The 18,587-nt window shown below is 39.0% G+C and overlaps 1 protein-coding gene across 1 annotated transcript in view; it reads left to right on the forward strand.

Annotated features, from left to right (window-relative positions):
* The first annotated feature begins 503 nt into the window (after positions 1-503).
* LOC149812284 (putative pectin methyltransferase QUA2) overlaps positions 504-18,587 on the forward strand; it is a 35,890-nt gene continuing 17,806 nt past the window's right edge. Inside the window, exons 1-6 of the mRNA XM_089992671.1 lie at positions 504-1,325; positions 1,632-1,764; positions 2,102-2,342; positions 3,311-3,536; positions 3,674-3,849; positions 3,997-4,300. Coding sequence (XP_089848797.1) covers positions 553-1,325; positions 1,632-1,764; positions 2,102-2,342; positions 3,311-3,536; positions 3,674-3,849; positions 3,997-4,300 — 1,853 coding nt within the window. The 5' untranslated portion in view covers positions 504-552. The remainder of the gene's footprint in view (positions 1,326-1,631; positions 1,765-2,101; positions 2,343-3,310; positions 3,537-3,673; positions 3,850-3,996; positions 4,301-18,587) is intronic.

Consider the following 18,587-nt stretch of genomic DNA (forward strand, 5'->3'; position numbering starts at 1 on the left):
GGGGCTTCGCCCCCGTCTTCTTTGAATCGGGGATGAAGGACATGAAATGAGGATCGAGGTTAAAATTAAAATTTGTGCGGGATGAAGGCGGGGATGAACTTATGCTTTCTTCTGTCCTGTCCCATCCCGTCCTGTCCCGTCCCGTCCCGTCCCGTCCCCGTTACTTTATCCCGATTTGCTTCAGTAAATTCGGGTGGTGGGTTTGGAATTAAAAGGTGGGCTCTGAAGCACCGACTTCTACAGAGGTTTACTATGTTCTACTGATGCATCAAAGGTGTGTAATTAATCTGCACGGAGGTGGAGCAGCGGTAGACCCTCATCACACTGTTCCGCTACGGAAGCTCTTCTGCTGCTGCTCTGTATGGTATTCTACTGAGTTGGGTACCCACGGTTGTACGAGGTAGACGTAAACCAACGTGAGTTTTCCCGCTCTCTTTTGTTCTTTCTTGTGTTTTCAGAATGTTGGTCGTTCTGTTATGGGAACGTGGGGTGCCCAGATCGCGAATTGGTTATGAGGGGAGATGGTTTTGTGGGTTGTTTGCAGGTGGCAGGATGTCGCGGCCCCTACAGCGAGGCAACCGGCGGGTCTCCGACGGCGGCGATCCGAGCGATTCGCAGGTGACGGACAGAGATGAGAAGGAGGGCGTGCAGCGAGCTCGATCCTTGGGTGGCACTCTCGAGATCGCGTCTCTGTTGAAATTCTGGAACAGGCGGAGCAGTTTGCCTGCTGGTGGCGACGATCATGGCAGGGAGAATTCGAAGCCGTATGCGGAGGACAACTGCCTCGGATCCGATCTGAAGGATCTGCCATTGTCGTCTGGCCGGCTCGAATCCAGTGCTCCCAATGCGCCCCGGAGCAGGCCCAGTTTGTCCCTCAGAATTCTCAAATCCGGTCTGGTTGTGGTCGTTCTTCTTGCTCTCTGTGGATCTTTCTGGTGGACGTTAACAATCCCGACGCCACCGTCAAGCACGACGAGTTCTTATAGGGGTTACCGGCGGCTTCAAGAACAAGTGATGGAGGATTTTTCAGATATTGGGGTGTTCTCACTTGGGCTGGCTAAGCTGAGGGAGTTGGATTTCTGTCCCCCGGAATTCGAAGACTATGTTCCCTGCTTCAATGCTACCGGGAGTTCGGAAGAAGGATCTGCGGATGGCGAGCATTATGAGCGGTACTGCGATCCGAAAGCAAAACAGAGTTGCTTGATCCTCCCGCCCAAGGATTACAAGGTCCCCCTGAGGTGGCCAACTGGGAGAGATGTGATATGGAGTATGAATGTGAAAATTACGGCTGAGGAAGTTGTTTCGTCGGGAAGCTTGACGAAAAGGTGAGCTGTGATTTCTTTCTTCCAATTGATGTTGGTCTTGTTTCCTCTTTTAGTGCGATGGTCAATCTCGATTTCTTAGTGAATTAACTGGTGTTTTTAATTGTTAATTTGCTCAGGCAAGAAATTCATGCTTTCTGTATTTCTTGTTATTTACTGCTTTCTATTATTTGTCTTTGGTGGTAAAAAATTCATTATCTGCCGTCTTTTAACATCATGTTTTACCAAGGGGAATATGTGGTTTAATGATCGTAGTTTTCCTTTAGTGCAATTCTTGTTAGTTTAATCAGAGAGTTTCATATGTTTCAGAATGATGATGTTGGAGGATAACCAGATTTCCTTCCGATCGGAGACTCTTTTTGTTGATGGAGTTGAAGATTATTCACATCAAATTGCAGAAATGATTGGGTTGCCAAACGAATCTAAGTTTGTTAATGCTGGTGTGAGTATGCTTTTTCTTTCTTCATGTTCAAATCTTGGTGATCTATCCATTCTTAGGGAAGCACTTACATGCCTAAACCATTCGAAATATCCAAATAACCTTGATGCTTGCGTGGATGTTGCCTCGTATTTTTCCTTTATTCGCTCTTGGTTCTGGTTTTGTGATTCATTTTTACCTTGAAATAGAGGGTTGATCAATGAAACGTGATGAATTTGTTAATTTGTTGCTGTCTGCAAGAATTCTGTTGAAACTGAATTTGGAATGCTAATGTATGCATTCTCAGGTCATAATCCTTTTATGCATTGGCTTATTCTGTATTCTGTTGTGCATCTTGCAGGTTAGAACTGTTTTAGATATAGGCTGCGGTTATGGTAGCTTCGGAGCACATCTATTTTCTAAGCAGTTGTTGACAATGTGCATTGCAGACTATGAGGTTACTGGCAGCCAGGTTCAGCTGACACTTGAACGAGGTCTTCCAGCAATGATTGGTTCATTTGGTTCAAAGCAATTGCCATATCCATTTCTTTCCTTTGACATGGTCCATTGTGCAAGATGTGGAGTAGATTGGAACCAGAAAGGTACTATTCTGATCATTCTCTACTAAATCCTACATTGAACCGTATAAATGGTTTATGCCTTATCCGAGGTAGTGTACAATCCAGTGTTTAGGCTTTGCCCATGTTTATGCATACCAAAAATTATATGGTGTATAAAACTTGGAAGTCATGTTCATGTATGTGTGTGTGTGCAATGTGTGGTTGCTTGTATTTTCTAAAATGCTCAGCCGAGTTAAATATTTACGCACATAGTTCAAGTCTGATGAATGGACCGAAGAGTGAACATCTGGTCATTAGCTCCTTGTATGTTGCTGCATACCATGAGCGCTTCATTTCAATACCATGCAAATATTGGAGGCCATATGAAGCTGTCTGAGTTGGCCAAATTGCCAAAAACTAGTAACTGCCTGATTTAAGTAGTTGATATCATGGTTTTAAAACTTGTTGACTTGTCACTCAGCTCGTCCTTGAATGACCCGTGACTCGGCCGGGTCATGTTAACTTTATATTTTATATAAAATATATAAATATATGTATATACTATGTATATTTTATAATATTTTATCAATATATTATATATAATATGCATTATATGATATTTTTTATAATATATTTAATGTATAATTTTATTAATATATGTATAACCATATTTTTATATATAATATACATGATATTTATATTATATTTCATATAATATATGTAATTATATATAAAATATATTATATATGTATATATATGCATGACTCGCCCATGACTTGGCTGACTCATCCATGACTCTGCCGGGTTAACTCGGTGACTCGGCCGGGTTTGGTTCAAAATGAGTTTGTACTCGTTTTTGACCCAATGACTGGGCGATCCTGGCCGAATCAACTGAGTCACCGGGTTGACCCGGCGAGTTTTTAAACTATGGTTTATATATGGGATTGTCCTTTTGAAGGATCCGACATATGGCGAGCACAAAGTTTTATGATGGCCTTTGTTTTATGCAGGTCTAGCTTTCCTTATTGAGGCTGATAGAGTTTTGAAGCCTGGTGGCTACTTCGTCTGGACCTCACCAGTGGCAAACACTCACAGATCAATGCGTAAGAAAGAGATCTTTAAAAAATGGAACCATATTCGTAGTTTTGCTGAAAACCTTTGCTGGGATTTACTGTCACAACAACAAGAAACTGCTGTTTGGAAGAAGACGAGTATAAGGGACTGCTACACCTCTCGGTGAGGAGCAGAAAAAACTTGTTTCATAGTTCCTTTTTTTTAATTTACATATTTGTGTTAAAAGATAGAACTATGACCAGTAAGTTACAAAATGCTCTCTGTGTTGCTAATTATAAGTTACTGCATAACTTCTGCAGGAAACCTGGTACACGCCCTTCTATCTGCACTAAGGGACATGATACTGAATATCCATACTATCGACCACTTGTCTCCTGTATAGGAGGAACTCAGAGCCCTCGATGGATTCCTATTGAAGAACGTACAGCCTGGCCTTCTCGTGCCAAACTGAATTCCACTGAGATTTCTCCTCATGGTATGCATTGCTGATGCGCAACTAATGGAAACAAATGATAATTGAGATGTCATAGTTGGTACATAAATAGAAAAATGGGTTTAAACATTCAATTTGAATAATTCCTTTTTTATTGGTTCATCGGTAACAATTTCTTTTATACATTAGGTGTACACAAAGAAGACTTTGACGAAGAGGATATAAGTTGGAACTTGATTGTCCGTAATTACTGGTCTCTTCTTTCACCTCTCATATTTTCGGACCATCCAAAGAGGCCTGGTGATGAGGATCCTTCTCCACCTTTTAACATGCTTAGAAATGTAATGGATATGAATGCTCGTTTTGGTGGCTTTAATGCTGCTTTGCTGGATTCTGGAAAATCTGTTTGGGTCATGAATGTGGTGCCTGTTGGAAATCCAAATTATCTTCCCCTTATCTTGGACAGAGGATTCATTGGCGTTCTACATGACTGGTATGTAAAATACTTCTTCCACATTTCTGAAATACTCAGCAGTGATGTACATACATTTTGTTGAGTGGGACATAACCCACTGCTTTGGTTGTTTCCCTATTTCTGTTGTTCTTGAGGCTTAAAACTTGGAGACAACTGCATGTTTTCTATTAGCTAGAGTCTAGCATTGTCTCTCCTTCAATTCCATGTTCTTTTGTGCTCTAGGACCATGACGTATGCTGTAGTTTCCCACCCTTGATCTCATCTTGTGATTTTTAGTATCTGGTCCTCTTCAAAGAAGTTCAAGTGGGTGTTCCTCATATATGCTTCTTTCTTGAATGAAAGACATCGTCACATTCCTACCACATTTTGTTTTTGAACAAATTCTATTATCAAATTGATTGGCTTCTGCCTTGCCTGGAGTTACAATGGTTGAGTCCATTGCTGGGTTGGACTCATGCTTTCGGCCTTGGGACAGATGCTAAGTGCCTAAAACTACAGAGATATTTCTCATAATCAGGGCTGATGCTGATCTTATTTTTTCCTCCCCTAAAGAACACTGTTGCCCAAGTGTAGGAGGAATCCTCATTGGCATGAAGCGTTGGCCGGAGATAACAAAAAATTATGAACATTTTGCTAGCAATCACATCTTTTAGATAATATCTTTAAGTCCTTTGAACTGTCGGCTAACCCCCTGCAGCTATTGCCAGTGAGTAGTTTTTATTTAGTTTACTTGTCTGCCTCCCAAACTTATTTTTCCTTTTTTTTAAGGGTGTTAAGTGGTTGTGGGTTGTGTTATCCTGAAGTTCCTATTATAAAGTCTATGCCTAGTGGATAATACCAGTTACAAATGTGATATTTCTCCAATTAACATCCTTTATGAGCTAATTGAAAATACAAGCCTAAAGGAACTTTCTTTTGCTTATAAAAGGTCTTTTCTGAGACATCTTACACTATGTTGTATTGGAATGTGAATATTGATCCATTCAGCACCCAGATTCCCAGACCCATATCCACAAACAAGTCCATAAAGACGTGTTATGTTGTGTGTGTATTTTATATTCGTGTATTAACCCATATGTTATTTTAGTGTGGTATTTAACATGGGGTCAAATGTGTAAATTTACATTTCTGGAAGTTATAAAATATAGAGCAGTCCACATGTTTCCAGATTGAGGAAACGTGATTTTTGAAGGCCTGTCCATATTCTTCTTCTTCTCTCTCTCTCTCTCTTTGCAGCAAGAAGAAGAAAAAGAAGAGGAGGTACGTATAAGATCTATACTAGAAATCACTTTATAAAGAACAAGAGAGAGGAGGAAGAAAAAGGCTGCAACAAATGATTCTCCACACTCCCTCGTTAGGGTTGTGGGTTACTTTAAAACATTATGTATTTTACATGACAAAAATACCCTTAATTAATATACAAGAGACAACATAGCTAAGAGGGGTAATATGGTCAAGCCGAATATAATACATTACAATAAGTCTGGGACGTTAGACAAATCGGGATCTAGATCCAATAGATCACGTCTCAATACCCCCCCTCAAGTTGTGCATAGTAAGAACCATAAACAACTTGCTCTTTAAGTACCAAAACCATTCCTTAATCCTTTTGTGACCAAATCTGCAACTTTATCGTGCATCCCAATAAATTGAGTAGAAATCTCCCCACTTTCAATTTTGCTTCTAATAAAGTGTTGATCTATCTCTATATGCTTCATTCTTCCATGCTGAATAGGATTGAAAGATATATTGATCGCACTTTGATTATCACAAAACATGATAGAACTTGACATCTGTTGATATAAATCGGACAATAGATATCTAATTCAAATGATTTCAGATGATGTTGCTGCCATTGACCTGTATTCAGCTTCAGTACTTGATCGAGTCACTGCCTTTTGTTTTTTACTGCTCCATGAAACCAAGTTCTTTCCAATAAAAACACTATAGCTAGAGATAAACCTTCTTTCATCCGGATCCCCTGCCTAATCAACATCTGAAAAGGTCATAATTGTTAAAACATCTTTATCTCTATCATTTCTCTGATAACAAAGCCCATCGCTAAGTGTGCCTTTCAGATATCTAAGGATTCTTTTGACAACCTTAACATGATTCACACGAGGACAATACATAAACTGAAAATTTTGATTGACTCTATAAACAATGTTAGGACGAGTAAAAGTGAGATATTGAAGCATACCTACAATACTCCTATATCTTGTAGGATCATCGAAAATGTCTCCTTCATCACGCCCAAGTTTTTGTTGCAAGACAGAGTAAATATTGGTTTCCAATCTTTCATCCCAACCCAATTGAGGAGATTAATGGTGTACTTATGTTGTATCAATACTAATGAGTCTTTTCTGCTATCAACTTCAATGCCCAAAAAATATTTGAGATCTCCCAAGTCTTTCATTTTGAATCTTCTATTTAGCACACCCTTGACAACATCAATATATTGTTTGGAATTTCCTGTAATTATGATATCATCAACATAAATGAGCAATATTGTAAGCTATTTATCACCTTTGTATATGAATAAAGAATAATCTAAATGAGATATGCAAAAACCATGCTGCTGAATTTTAAGAGAAAAATTCTCAAACTATGACCAGGAAGCCTATTTTAGCCCGTATATAGTTTGTTCAATCTACATACATAGGTGGCTGGATCTATCTCATTATACCCTTGTGGCGGCTCTATATATACCTTATCTTTGAGGTCTCCATCAAAATGATGATTTGCTTCATCAAAATGATAATTCTCCTCATAGGAATCCCAATGATATCCATGTGTATACTCGGCGAGAAGAAAATGAACATCAAAATGCTTTTGACATGTATTCACAAAACATTTCTTTGGAAGATCAAGAAGAAGAATCCATACCTAGGCGATCTTCTAAGAGTAGTAGACCTCTTCAAAAATTTGTGTAATATGATTCTTTTTCCTCATATTATAGAACTTGTCTAATGATGATCCACTGCCTTCCAATTTTAAAGAAGCCAAGCAACATCCACATTGGATAGATGCTATGAAATTTGAATTAGAAGCACTCAACAAAGCTAATACTTGGGCAATTGCAAGTCTCTTTAGGAAAAAAAGTTATTGGATGTAGATGGGTTTATAAAGTCAAAACTAAGAGTGATGGGTCATTAGAAAAATACAAAGGTAGGTTAGTTGCTAAAGATTATGTACAAGAATATGAAATTGATTACGAGGAAACCTTTGTCAGAAATATCAACTTGCAAGAGTTAAAGATGAGGTAAAGAGAGAGGAGAGAGAGGAGAGGAGTCGACAGCAATAGGGTTTTCCCTTTTTACTTGTTATTTATAAGTATGGTACAGGATATAACATTACACAAGTAATAAAATTAAATTACAAACATGCCACCGCCCATGCATCCCTAGGTGGATCCTTGGAATGTGGTGCGGGTCGGATCCATGATCCAAACTAACAGCCTCCCTCAAGTTGAGTATGGTCTTTGATCATGCTCAACTTGTCTTTGAGTGCCCAAAACTGATGAGTGGATAATCCCTTGGTAAAGATGTCAGCAACTTGCATATCTTACCGAACATATGTAGGTTCAATTTCTTTTTCTTCCACCTTTTGTCTAACAAAGTGTTGATCGATCTCGATATGCTTCGTGTGACAATGCAGGATGGGATTGAAGGCAATATTAATAGCACTCTGATTATCACAAAGAAGCATAGAGGACGAGATCGGTTCTTGTAATTCTTGCAGTAGGTGTCTCACCCACGTAACATTGGTTGTTCCTGCTGCCATTGCACGATACTCGGCTTCAGTACTAGATCGTGTCACTGCCTTTTGCTTCTTGCTACTCCATGTTACAATATTATTGCCGATAAGAATGCAATACCCTGAAACTGATCTGCGCTCGTCAGGATCACCAGCCCAGTCCGCGTCTGTGTAGGTGAATAGTCGATGCCTGACGTATAAGCTGCGTCCTTGGTATACATCAGGCCATCTCCAATCGTACCCTTTAAATACCGAAGGATCCTTTTTACTCCTTCCATATGTACATCTGTAGGAGCATGCATAAACTGTGAAGCCTGATTGACAGAGTATGCTATGTCAGGCCTAGTGAATGTTAAGTATTGTAACATCCCTACAACTCGACGATACAAAGTAGGATCATGATAAGTAGTGCCTTCTTTAGCACTTAGCTTATGATTTAGAAGGCAAGGTGTGCTAATTGGTTTACATTTCTCCATCCCTGTAGCAAGTAAAATATCAATAGTGTACTTATGTTGGCTCAATGTAATAGTCTCATGTCGACTATCAACTTCCACACCCAAAAAATATTGCAAGGGACCCAAGTCTTTCATCTTGAATTTAGCCATCAGCATAGACTTAACCCAAGATATGTGATCCTCATCACTCCCGGTAATAATGATATCATCAACATATATAAGCACCCAAACAATAGCTGAATCACTTTTGAATATGAACAATGAGTCTAGAACACTTTTAGTGAACCCATGATGCTGGATCTTCGTGGAGAAACTTTCAAACCAAGATCGAGAAGCTTGTTTCAAGCCATAAAGAGAGCGTCGAAGTTTACATACCCAATTTGATGAATCATGCATGCTATATCCAGGTGGCTGCTCCATGTAAACTTCTTCCTTTAGTTCACCATGCAGAAAAGCATTTTTAACATCAAGTTGACTGAGTGACCATCCATGTTGTAACGCCAATGCAATGATAATCCTGACTGTGCCCAGTTTTACTACTGGGCTGAACGTTTCATCGTAGTCCTGTCCATATTGTTGTGTGAAGCCTCGTGCAACCAGACGAGCCTTATAGCGCTCAACACTGTCATTCGGTTTGTGCTTGATCTTGTACACCCATTTGGATCCTACAACATTCTTGTTATCTGGCCTTGGTACGATTTCCCATGTATTGCATTCATGCAATGCTTCCATTTCCTCATTCATCGCCTCTACCCAAGCACGAGAATGTACAGCCTTATGAAAAAAGGAGGGTTCTGTTTCTTTGGACACTCTAGTTAGAAATGTTTGAAAATCCAAAGAGAAATTGTTATAACTTACCCAACGATCTATAAGATGTTTAATCCGAGTGGAACGTCGTAGAGGAGTGTCTTCATTGACTGGATGAACTCTACGAGAATAAACAAGACCAGAAAAACGTGAGGATGTTGTTGTAGGAGGAATGTCTTTCATATGCGGTTCCACATCGAAAGTATAAGGTTCATTGTCTGTCGATAAAGATGAATCCTCATAAGGCAACAAGTCATATAAAAGTGAGTCACTGAGCCAAGGATCATAACTATCCTGTGTATCTGTGGAAGATGAACCCAGAGTGTCAAAATTTTCATCATAAAAAACATTTCTAGATACCCGAATTTTGCCTGTATGAGGATCGTAACACCTGTATCCCTTATAGTCATCTGCATACCCAAGAAACTTGCACTGTACAACTCTGTCTTGAAACTTATTTCTAAATGAATAATCAATATGAACATAACATACACAACCAAAAGGATGTAGTTCTTCATATGATGGATGGCAATTATAAAGAACAAAATACGGAGAATTATCTTCAAGGATGGTCATGGGCAACCTGTTAATAACGTAAACAGCTGTATGGAAAGCCTCTGTCCAAAGAGAGAAAGGAATACCCACAGTATGCATCATGCTTAAGGCTGTCTAAAAAATATGCTTGTGTTTTCTCTCAGCTACTCCATTTTGTTGAGGGGTATGAGGGCAAGAAATGTTACGTGTAATGCCATGCTCCTTCAAATATTCACTAAAATCATGGGATATGTATTCTCCCCCCATCACACTGGAAATATACAACATTGGTATTGAATTGGTTTTGGACTAGTGCATGAAACTGTTTGAACAACTTGAAAACCTCATGTTTGTTTTTTATGAAGTAAATCCAACTAAAACGAGTGTAAGAGTCAAGAAAGAGTACATAGTATCGAGATCCAGAAAGAGAGGCAGTGGGCGCAGGACCCCAAACATTTGAGCATATAATCTCAAAAGGTTTTGTTGCTCTTTTATTGATACTATGAAAAGGAAGTACATGACTTTTGCATAAGTGACAACTTGAACATTTTGACTCTAAAATGACTGCGGGTATTAAACCTTTAGCATACAACTTGTCAAGAAAAACTTGACTACAATGACCCAAACGAATATGCCATAAGTCTGGCTTATTAAGTTTCAAGACTCTATATGAAGAACTATGATCTGTAGATCGACTCAAAAATGTTGGAAAGGAAGAAGCTGAAGAAGCCACGGCTACGGAAGACGACATCTTCAAAGGCACATGAGATTCTTCAAAGACGTACATGTTCCCGCGCCGTTCACCTTTACCGAGCGTCTTCTTGGTGTGAAGATCCTTAAGATAAACAAAAGGAGTAAATTCAACGGAAGAATTTGTTTCATCAACTAATTTTGACACAGATAGAATATTCTTTTGAATAGCAGGTGTGAGTAAGACATTTGACAAGGGTAATTGAGATTCAGGCAAAGAAAGGGAGACGTTTCCAGTGTGAGAGATGGGGTGGTGAGATCCATCTCCTATGACTATAGTGCCATTTTCGGTGTAATGAGTCAAGTGAGTAAATTTACCTGCATCAGAAGTAACATGTGCTGCTGCCCCTGAATCAATATACCATATACCTTCATCATTTTGGCGCAAGTTCATCTGATTGAAAGTAGTCATAAGGATATTTTGTATGTCCTGTGGAAGAACCTGTCCTTGAGGAGTACGTGCAAACTGATGAGTTGCCTTCTGCCCTGGCCTACTATCTGGCCTCCATGTTTTGTTCCGGTTCTGAGGATTGTACCAACAATTTGCTTTAACATGTCCCCGCTTGTTGCATAGAAAACAAGTAGGAACACGTCCCCCTCGTGGTACACTGCCTGAACCAATACCTCCTCCACCTGGTGTAGGCAGTAATCCTCCTTTGTTCATAGGTGTTCCATTGGGACGAGGAGGAGTAAATAAGACTCCTGTTTGAATAGGCGTATGTGTCATCATCACAGGATGAGCATCATCTGACGCGTGTTCCTGATTTAAGCTGACCTCATATTGCAAAAGCTTAGATTGAAGATCATCAAAACATGGAAGAACTGAGACAACCTAGAGTGCCGTGCAAAATATGCGATATTCAGGTCCAAGACTACCTAATACCTGTTGTACCATATCCTTATCTAATACAGGACTTCCAATGGCAGCTAACTGATTTGTAATCACCCTGACATCCCCCATGAACTCTGTAACAGATTTGTTTCCTTTTCGGATGGATTGGAATTGCCACTTGAGTTGCAAAGCCCGAGATTCGGAAACCTGAGAAAAGGAATGAGCTAGTCCATTCCACAACTCGGCAACAAATTGATCATCAAAAATAGTTTGTAAAACACGATCAGAAAGTGTGGAAGTTATGTAAGCAACTAATGTCTGATCCCGTTGTACCCATATGTCATAAGCAGGATTGGTGGTTCGAAGTTGACTCACCTTCCCATCTTCACCTGTTATTTCTTGCATGATATGTGTAGGTGGGGCGGGTGATCGCCCATCTAGATGCCCATAAAGACCATGACTGCGAATAAAAGGCACAATCTGACGTTTCCAAAGTAAGTAGTTATTATGTGATAACTTGTGGGTCATGAGGTGAGTAAGAAAACTAGGGTTCAACTTGGAATCCATGGATTATATGAAGAATAAGAAGCCAAACTGTACTAACAGTGTATTAAGGGAAAAACAACAATGCTGTGTGATGAAAATAATATCAGCACACACGTTACACAGAAGAATAGTGACGTGCGAACCAGAAAAATATTGAATGCCGACTGTACTAATAGTATATTGAGGAAAAACAACAATGCTGTGTGCTGAAAATAATATCAGCACACACGTTACACAGAGAAAAAGAAACAACAATGCTGTGTGCTGAAAATAATATCAGCACACACGTTACACAGAGGAATAGTGATGTGCGAACCCAAAAAAAAATATTAGAAATATTTTGGGGAGAAAAACAAAGATTCGGCAGACTGAAAGGATCGAAAGAGAATATTAAGACGTGCGTTCCAAAAAAATATTGAAAAAGAGAAGAATCGAAAGAAAAACTAGAATGACGTGAAATCTGATTAAGAAAAAAAGAAATAAAGAAATCTGATTAAGGAAAAGAGACAGAAATAAAGCCTACGTCCTTTAGAAGCACGTGATGGTCCTTATAGGCCTTCTAGATGATTGATTTCCGCGCCTGTGCTTTGATACCATGCCAGAAATATCAACCTGCAAGAGTTAAAAATGAGGTAAAGAGAGATGAGAGAGAGGAGAGGAGTCAGCGACAATAGGGTTTTCCCTTTTTACTTGTTATTTATAAGTATGGTACATGATATAACATTACACAAGTAATAAAATTAAATTACAAACATGCCACCGCCCACGCATCTTTAGGTGGATCCTTGGAATGTGGTGCGGGTCGGATCCATGATCCAAACTAACAACCTTTGCTCCGATTGTTAGGATGACTAGTGTAAGAGCTTTAATAGCCTTATTATCCATTGAACAATGACCTATCTACCAATTAGACGTCAAAAATACTTTTTTAAATGGAGACCTTTTGACGCAGAGCATGATCGGGTCCGGTCTACACAGAGTGACCCGGGCGTATCCAAGGATATCGACACTAATGGGATGGACGATCAGACCCAGACGATGGATCTGATCGCGAGTTTGGTGCTACGATGCAAGGACGTGGTGCCCTTGCGCACCTACGCAACGCGAGCAAAGGCTGGAAATAGCACCGCGCATTGGCAGCGCCCAGATCCATTAGCAACGACGAGTTGTCTCGGGTCTAAGGACTGGACTCGAAACCCAAATCCAGTCATGCCCTATTAATACCCTGTTTTAGGGTTGCGTGAACACAGAAGATTGATTATTATTCTTACTCTGTTTTTATTCTTTTTGACGCACAGTCGGCAACAGCCTCTCATTAGCCCCTTTGTTTATTGCTTTCGTTCCTATTTGTTATTTCATTCCATTTCATTGTTCAGTTGAAGTTTACATTGAAATAAAACTAAGCCTCATCGATTTTGGTGGGCATTCTTCTTACTTTCTGTACATCGCACGACCGTGAGGGTCGTGCCTGTGAAATTGTCTAAGAAGAGACAATACGCATACAAGCATAAATACTTTATAAAAGAAGTGCACGAAAGCACTCTCACAACACTTGAACAAAATACGCAAAAAGCGTAAAAATAATAAACATGCAACAATGCATGTATTTTATAAAAGGAGCAAATGCTTGAGACTCTCAAGCTTATTTTACAACAAGGGAGAACACCCCTATTTATACAAGAGCAAAGGGGTGCAAAAGGGGGCTCCCCAAAGGAGTCGTTGGGGAGCCCCCAACGACTCTATTGGGGGGACCCCCAATGCACCTTTTTGTAAAGCAAAAAGGGAAAAATAAAAAAATAAAGAATTACAAAAAAATAAAAGAAGAAATACAGCATATTCCAAATGAAATATGCGCAAAATGTAAAAAGACAAGAATACCCTTTTTGGGTAAAAGAGAAAAAGGGAAAAAATATATAAATATATATACTTATATATAGAGATACGTATACATATATTATATGTATACATATCTCTATGTATATAAGTATATATATTTATACTTATAATAATGTTTTTGAGTATACATTTTAACACCCCCCCTCAAACTTACGGTGTGATAACCGCAAGTTTGTCAAGAAGGAAATGAAATCTGGGCGAACAAAGAGCTTTTGTGAAGAAGTCCGCAAGTTGATACTCAGACGTCACGTATGGTAAATCAATGACCTTCTTCAAGTATTCTTCCCTGACATAATGATAGTCCATCTCTATATGCTTTGTTCGCTCGTGAAAGGTGTGGTTTTTGGCAATATAGATTGCACTTTTATTGTCACAGCACAACTTTGTTGGTTCTCTGATAAGCACTCTCATATCTTTCAAAAGGCGTCAAATCCATACAATTTCCATGGTAGTGGATGCCATGGCTCTATATTCGGCTTCGGTGTATGACAGAGAGACCTTCTGTTGCTTTTTACATTGCCATGAGATCAATGACTTACCTAAGAAAACACAAAAGCCAGTGGTGGAGTGACGGTTACTAGGGTCACCTCCTCAATCAGAGTCAGTATAAGCAAGTAATTTTAATTCAGAGGAAGAGAATAGAAATACTCCCTTGTTTATTGTTCCCTTCAAATATCTGATGATGCGAAGGACAACACTCATATGAACGGTTGTGGGAGCGTGCTGAAACTGACTGGCGATGTGTATAGCACCTGACTGTAAAATTGTCTACGAAGAGACAATACGCATATACGCACAAATACTTTGAAAAAGAAGTGCACAAAAGCACTCTCACAACACTTGAACAAAATACGCAAAAAGCGTATAAATAATAAACATGCAATAATGCATGTACTTTATAAAAAGCAAATGCTTGAGACTCTCAAGCTTAGAAAAATACAAAGGGGGAACACCCCTATTTATACAAGAAGGAAGGAGGCAAGAGGGGGCTCCCCAAAGGAGTCGTTGGGGAGCTCCCAACGGTCACAATTGTGACCGTTGGGGGCTCCCCAACGACTCTATTGGGGAGACCCCCAATGCACTTTTTGAGAGTGCAAAAAAAGAAAAAATAAAAATTAAAAGAATTACAAAAATAATGGAAAAATTACAGCATATTCCAAATGGAATATGCGCAAAATGTAAAATGACAAAAATACCCTTTCGGGTAAAAAAGGAGAAAAATGTATAAATATATATACTTATATATAGAGATACGTATACATATAATATATGTATACGTATCTCTATGTATATAAGTATATATATTTATACTTACAATATTGATTTTGAGTGTACATTTTAACACCCCCCTCAAACTTACGGTGTGATAACCGCAAGTTTGTCCAGAAGGAAATGAAATCTAGGCGAACAAAGAGCTTTTGTGAAGAAGTCCGCAAGTTGATACTCAGACGTCACGTATAGTAGATCAATGACCTTCTTCAAGTATTCTTCTCTGACATAATGGCAGTCCATCTCTATATGCTTTGTTCGCTCGTGAAATGTGTGATTTTTGGCAATATAGATTGCACTTTTATTGTCACAGCACAACTTTGTTGGTTCTCGGATAGGTACTCCCATATCTTCCAAAAGTTGTCGAATCCATACAATTTCCATGGTAGTGGATGCCATGGCTCTGTATTCGGCTTCAGTGGATGACAAACAGACTTTCTGTTACTTTTTACACCGCCATGAAATCAAAGATTCACCTAGGAAAACACAAAAACCAGTGGTGGAGTGACGGTTACTAGGGTCACCTCCCCAATCTGAGTCAGTATAAGCAAGTAATTTTAAATCAGAAGAAGAAGATAGAAATACTCCCTTATTTATTGTGCCCTTCAAGTATCTAACGATGCGAAGAACAACACTCATATGAACGGTTGTGGGAGCGTGCTGAAACTGACTGGCGATGTGTATAACATGTGATAAGTCAGGTCTAGTAATACTAAGATACATTAACGAACCTACCAGCTGCCTGTAAGGGGTAGGATCGGTTAAAGGAACACCATCGTCAATTTTCATTTTTGCTCCCACAACTTCAGGAGTTTCGCATACTTTGTCATCAGAAATCTCGGATCTGTCAATAATCTCACAAGCAAGTTTAGACTGAGATAAAAAATAACCACGTTGCGAATAAGCAACCTCAATTCCAAGAAAATATGTCAGAAAACCCAAGTCTGACATCTCAAATTTTGAAGTCAAGACGGACTTAATACCCTTGACTCCTTGAACATCATCACCTGTAATTAACATATCATCAACATAGAGCAATAATATTACAATCCCTGCTTTAGATTTCTTAGTAAATAGAGCAGTGTCAGTATAGCATGAGAAGAAACCATTTTCCAACATTACACTGGTAAATCTATCATACCAGGCTTTGGGAGCCTGTTTCAATCCATAAAGAGCCTTTCGAAGATGAAGAACTTTATTTTCAGGAAGGTGGGGCATCCATATATACTTCTTCGTTAAGATCACCATTTAAAAAAGCATTTTTCACATCCATTTGAAAAATGTTCCAATTTTTAATAGATGCAATAGTAATGAGACATCTAACTGTAACCATTCGGGCTACATGAGCAAAAGTTTCTTCATAATCAATTCCATACTCTTGCCCATACCCTTTAGCAACTAAGCGAGTTTTATACCTTTCGAGGGATCCGTCGCTTTTAGTTTTAACTTTAAAAACCCATCGACAACCTATAGTTTTCTTTCCCATGGGTAGAGTTTGGAAATCCCAAGTTTCAGCCCTTTTTAGAGCACTAAGTTCATTCTGCATGGCTTCTTGCCATTCTATACATTTTTTAGCTTCTTCAAAATTCCTTGGCTCAAAATAAGAATGAATGACACTAAGACAAGCCCTATACCGGGGTGAAAAAGAATCAAAAGAGACAAACCGAGTTGGCGGTCTCCTATTTCTCTCAGATCTTCGGTGATCGAGAGTAGGAACAAGCTCACTATATTGGTCAATGACACTTCTAAAGGTGTCTTGGTTTCTACGGGAGTAGGTTATCGGATCACTTGAAATCCTGTTTTCTTGATCATTGAGAGGGTTATGTTCTTCAACATTACCATCCTCATCGTGGTTTGATGATACATCATCATCACTAGATACATCATCGTTACTAGCCAATAAATCAAAAAGGAATGAGTAATCAAAATTTTCTTGTTGAGAAACATTTTTTTCAAATCCACTCTCATTTTCTAAAAACGTTACATTTCTAGAAACATATAACTTATCATCTCGAAGATCATAGCAACGAAACCCTTTTTGAGTTTCGGAATACCCAAGAAAGGCGCAGGGGATAGCTTTGGGAGAGAGCTTGTCGTTTTTATCCGTAAGTATAAAACATTTACACCCAAAAACACATAACCTATTATAATCAGGTTCAAGTTTATATAAGATCTCAAAAGGGGATATTTTTCCTAATATCCTAGAGGGTAAGCGATTTATCAGATAAACAGCAACGAGGGCTGCTTAAGCCCAAAAGTTTTTAGGAATGTTTTGAGAAATAAGCAGGGTCCTAGTGGTCTCAATGATGTGCCTATGTTTTCTTTCGGCCAAACCATTCTGTTGAGGGGTTTTAGGACAAGACCTTTGGTGAATAATTCCGTGATCCTCAAGATATGTTTTAAATTGGTTGGATAGATGTTCTCCTCCAGAGTCACTTCTAAAAATCTTTATATTACTATTGAATTGATTCTTAATCATTGAGTGGAAGGTTTTAAAACATGTAAAAACTTCATGTTTGTATTTTAGGAAATATATCCATGAATACCTGGAGAAATCATCCACAAAGATAACATAGTAAGAGAAGCCTCCTTTTGAGACAACAGGTGTGGGTCCCCAAACATCGGAATGAACAATTTCGAAGGTTTTAGATGAGAACATAGTTCTTTGCTCAAAAGGTAAACTTTGCATTTTTCCGAGAATACAATCATTACAGGAAAAAGAACTTTTACATAGATCCTTTGCAAAATGTAGATAGGATAACTTGGTGACATTAGGATGACCAAGTCTTTTGTGCCATATGTTTATATCTTTGATCCGGACAACATTACAAAAAGATTTTGGAACTTGGAGAGATTCCATATAGTATAAGTCTCCTTTTCTAAAGCCTTCCCCAATCAATTTCCCGGACCGGCGATCCTGTATTAAACATTTGTCATATGAAAATTTAATATCGCAGCCATGGTCCGAGAGTTGAGAAACAGAGAGAAGGTTTAAGTTAAGTTTAGGTATAAATCTAATTTTTGGAATGAAAAAATCTTGAGTTTCAAAATTACCTATTCCTTTAATTTCAAGAGCGGTTCCATCCGCAGTGGAAACAAAAGATGGAGAAGCATGTTTTGAAAAATCGGAAAGTGAAAACATGTTTGGGGACATATGAAAAGATGCACCTGAGTCCAAAAGCCAAGAGACTTTACCTGGAATGGAAGAGGTAGACACGGCGGCCCCGGATGTAGCTCCCTTGAGAAGAGGTTGAAGAGCCTCCACAATTTGATTCAACGAGAGTGACCCACTTGATGAGGCCTCTTCCTTTTGTGGTACACCGGTGGTGGCCATAGCTAGAAGTTTCTTCCATTTGGGACATACGGGCTTGATATGCCCCGGTTCCTTACAAAAGTGACAAATAGTCTTGCTATAGTCCCTCTTTCCTCTTTGTCCACCATCTCCTCCTTGATTTTGGAA

The sequence above is a fragment of the Nuphar pumila genome, chromosome 17, assembly GCF_984573655.1.
Source record: "Nuphar pumila chromosome 17, dmNupPumi1.hap1.1, whole genome shotgun sequence".
NCBI lineage: Eukaryota > Viridiplantae > Streptophyta > Magnoliopsida > Nymphaeales > Nymphaeaceae > Nuphar > Nuphar pumila.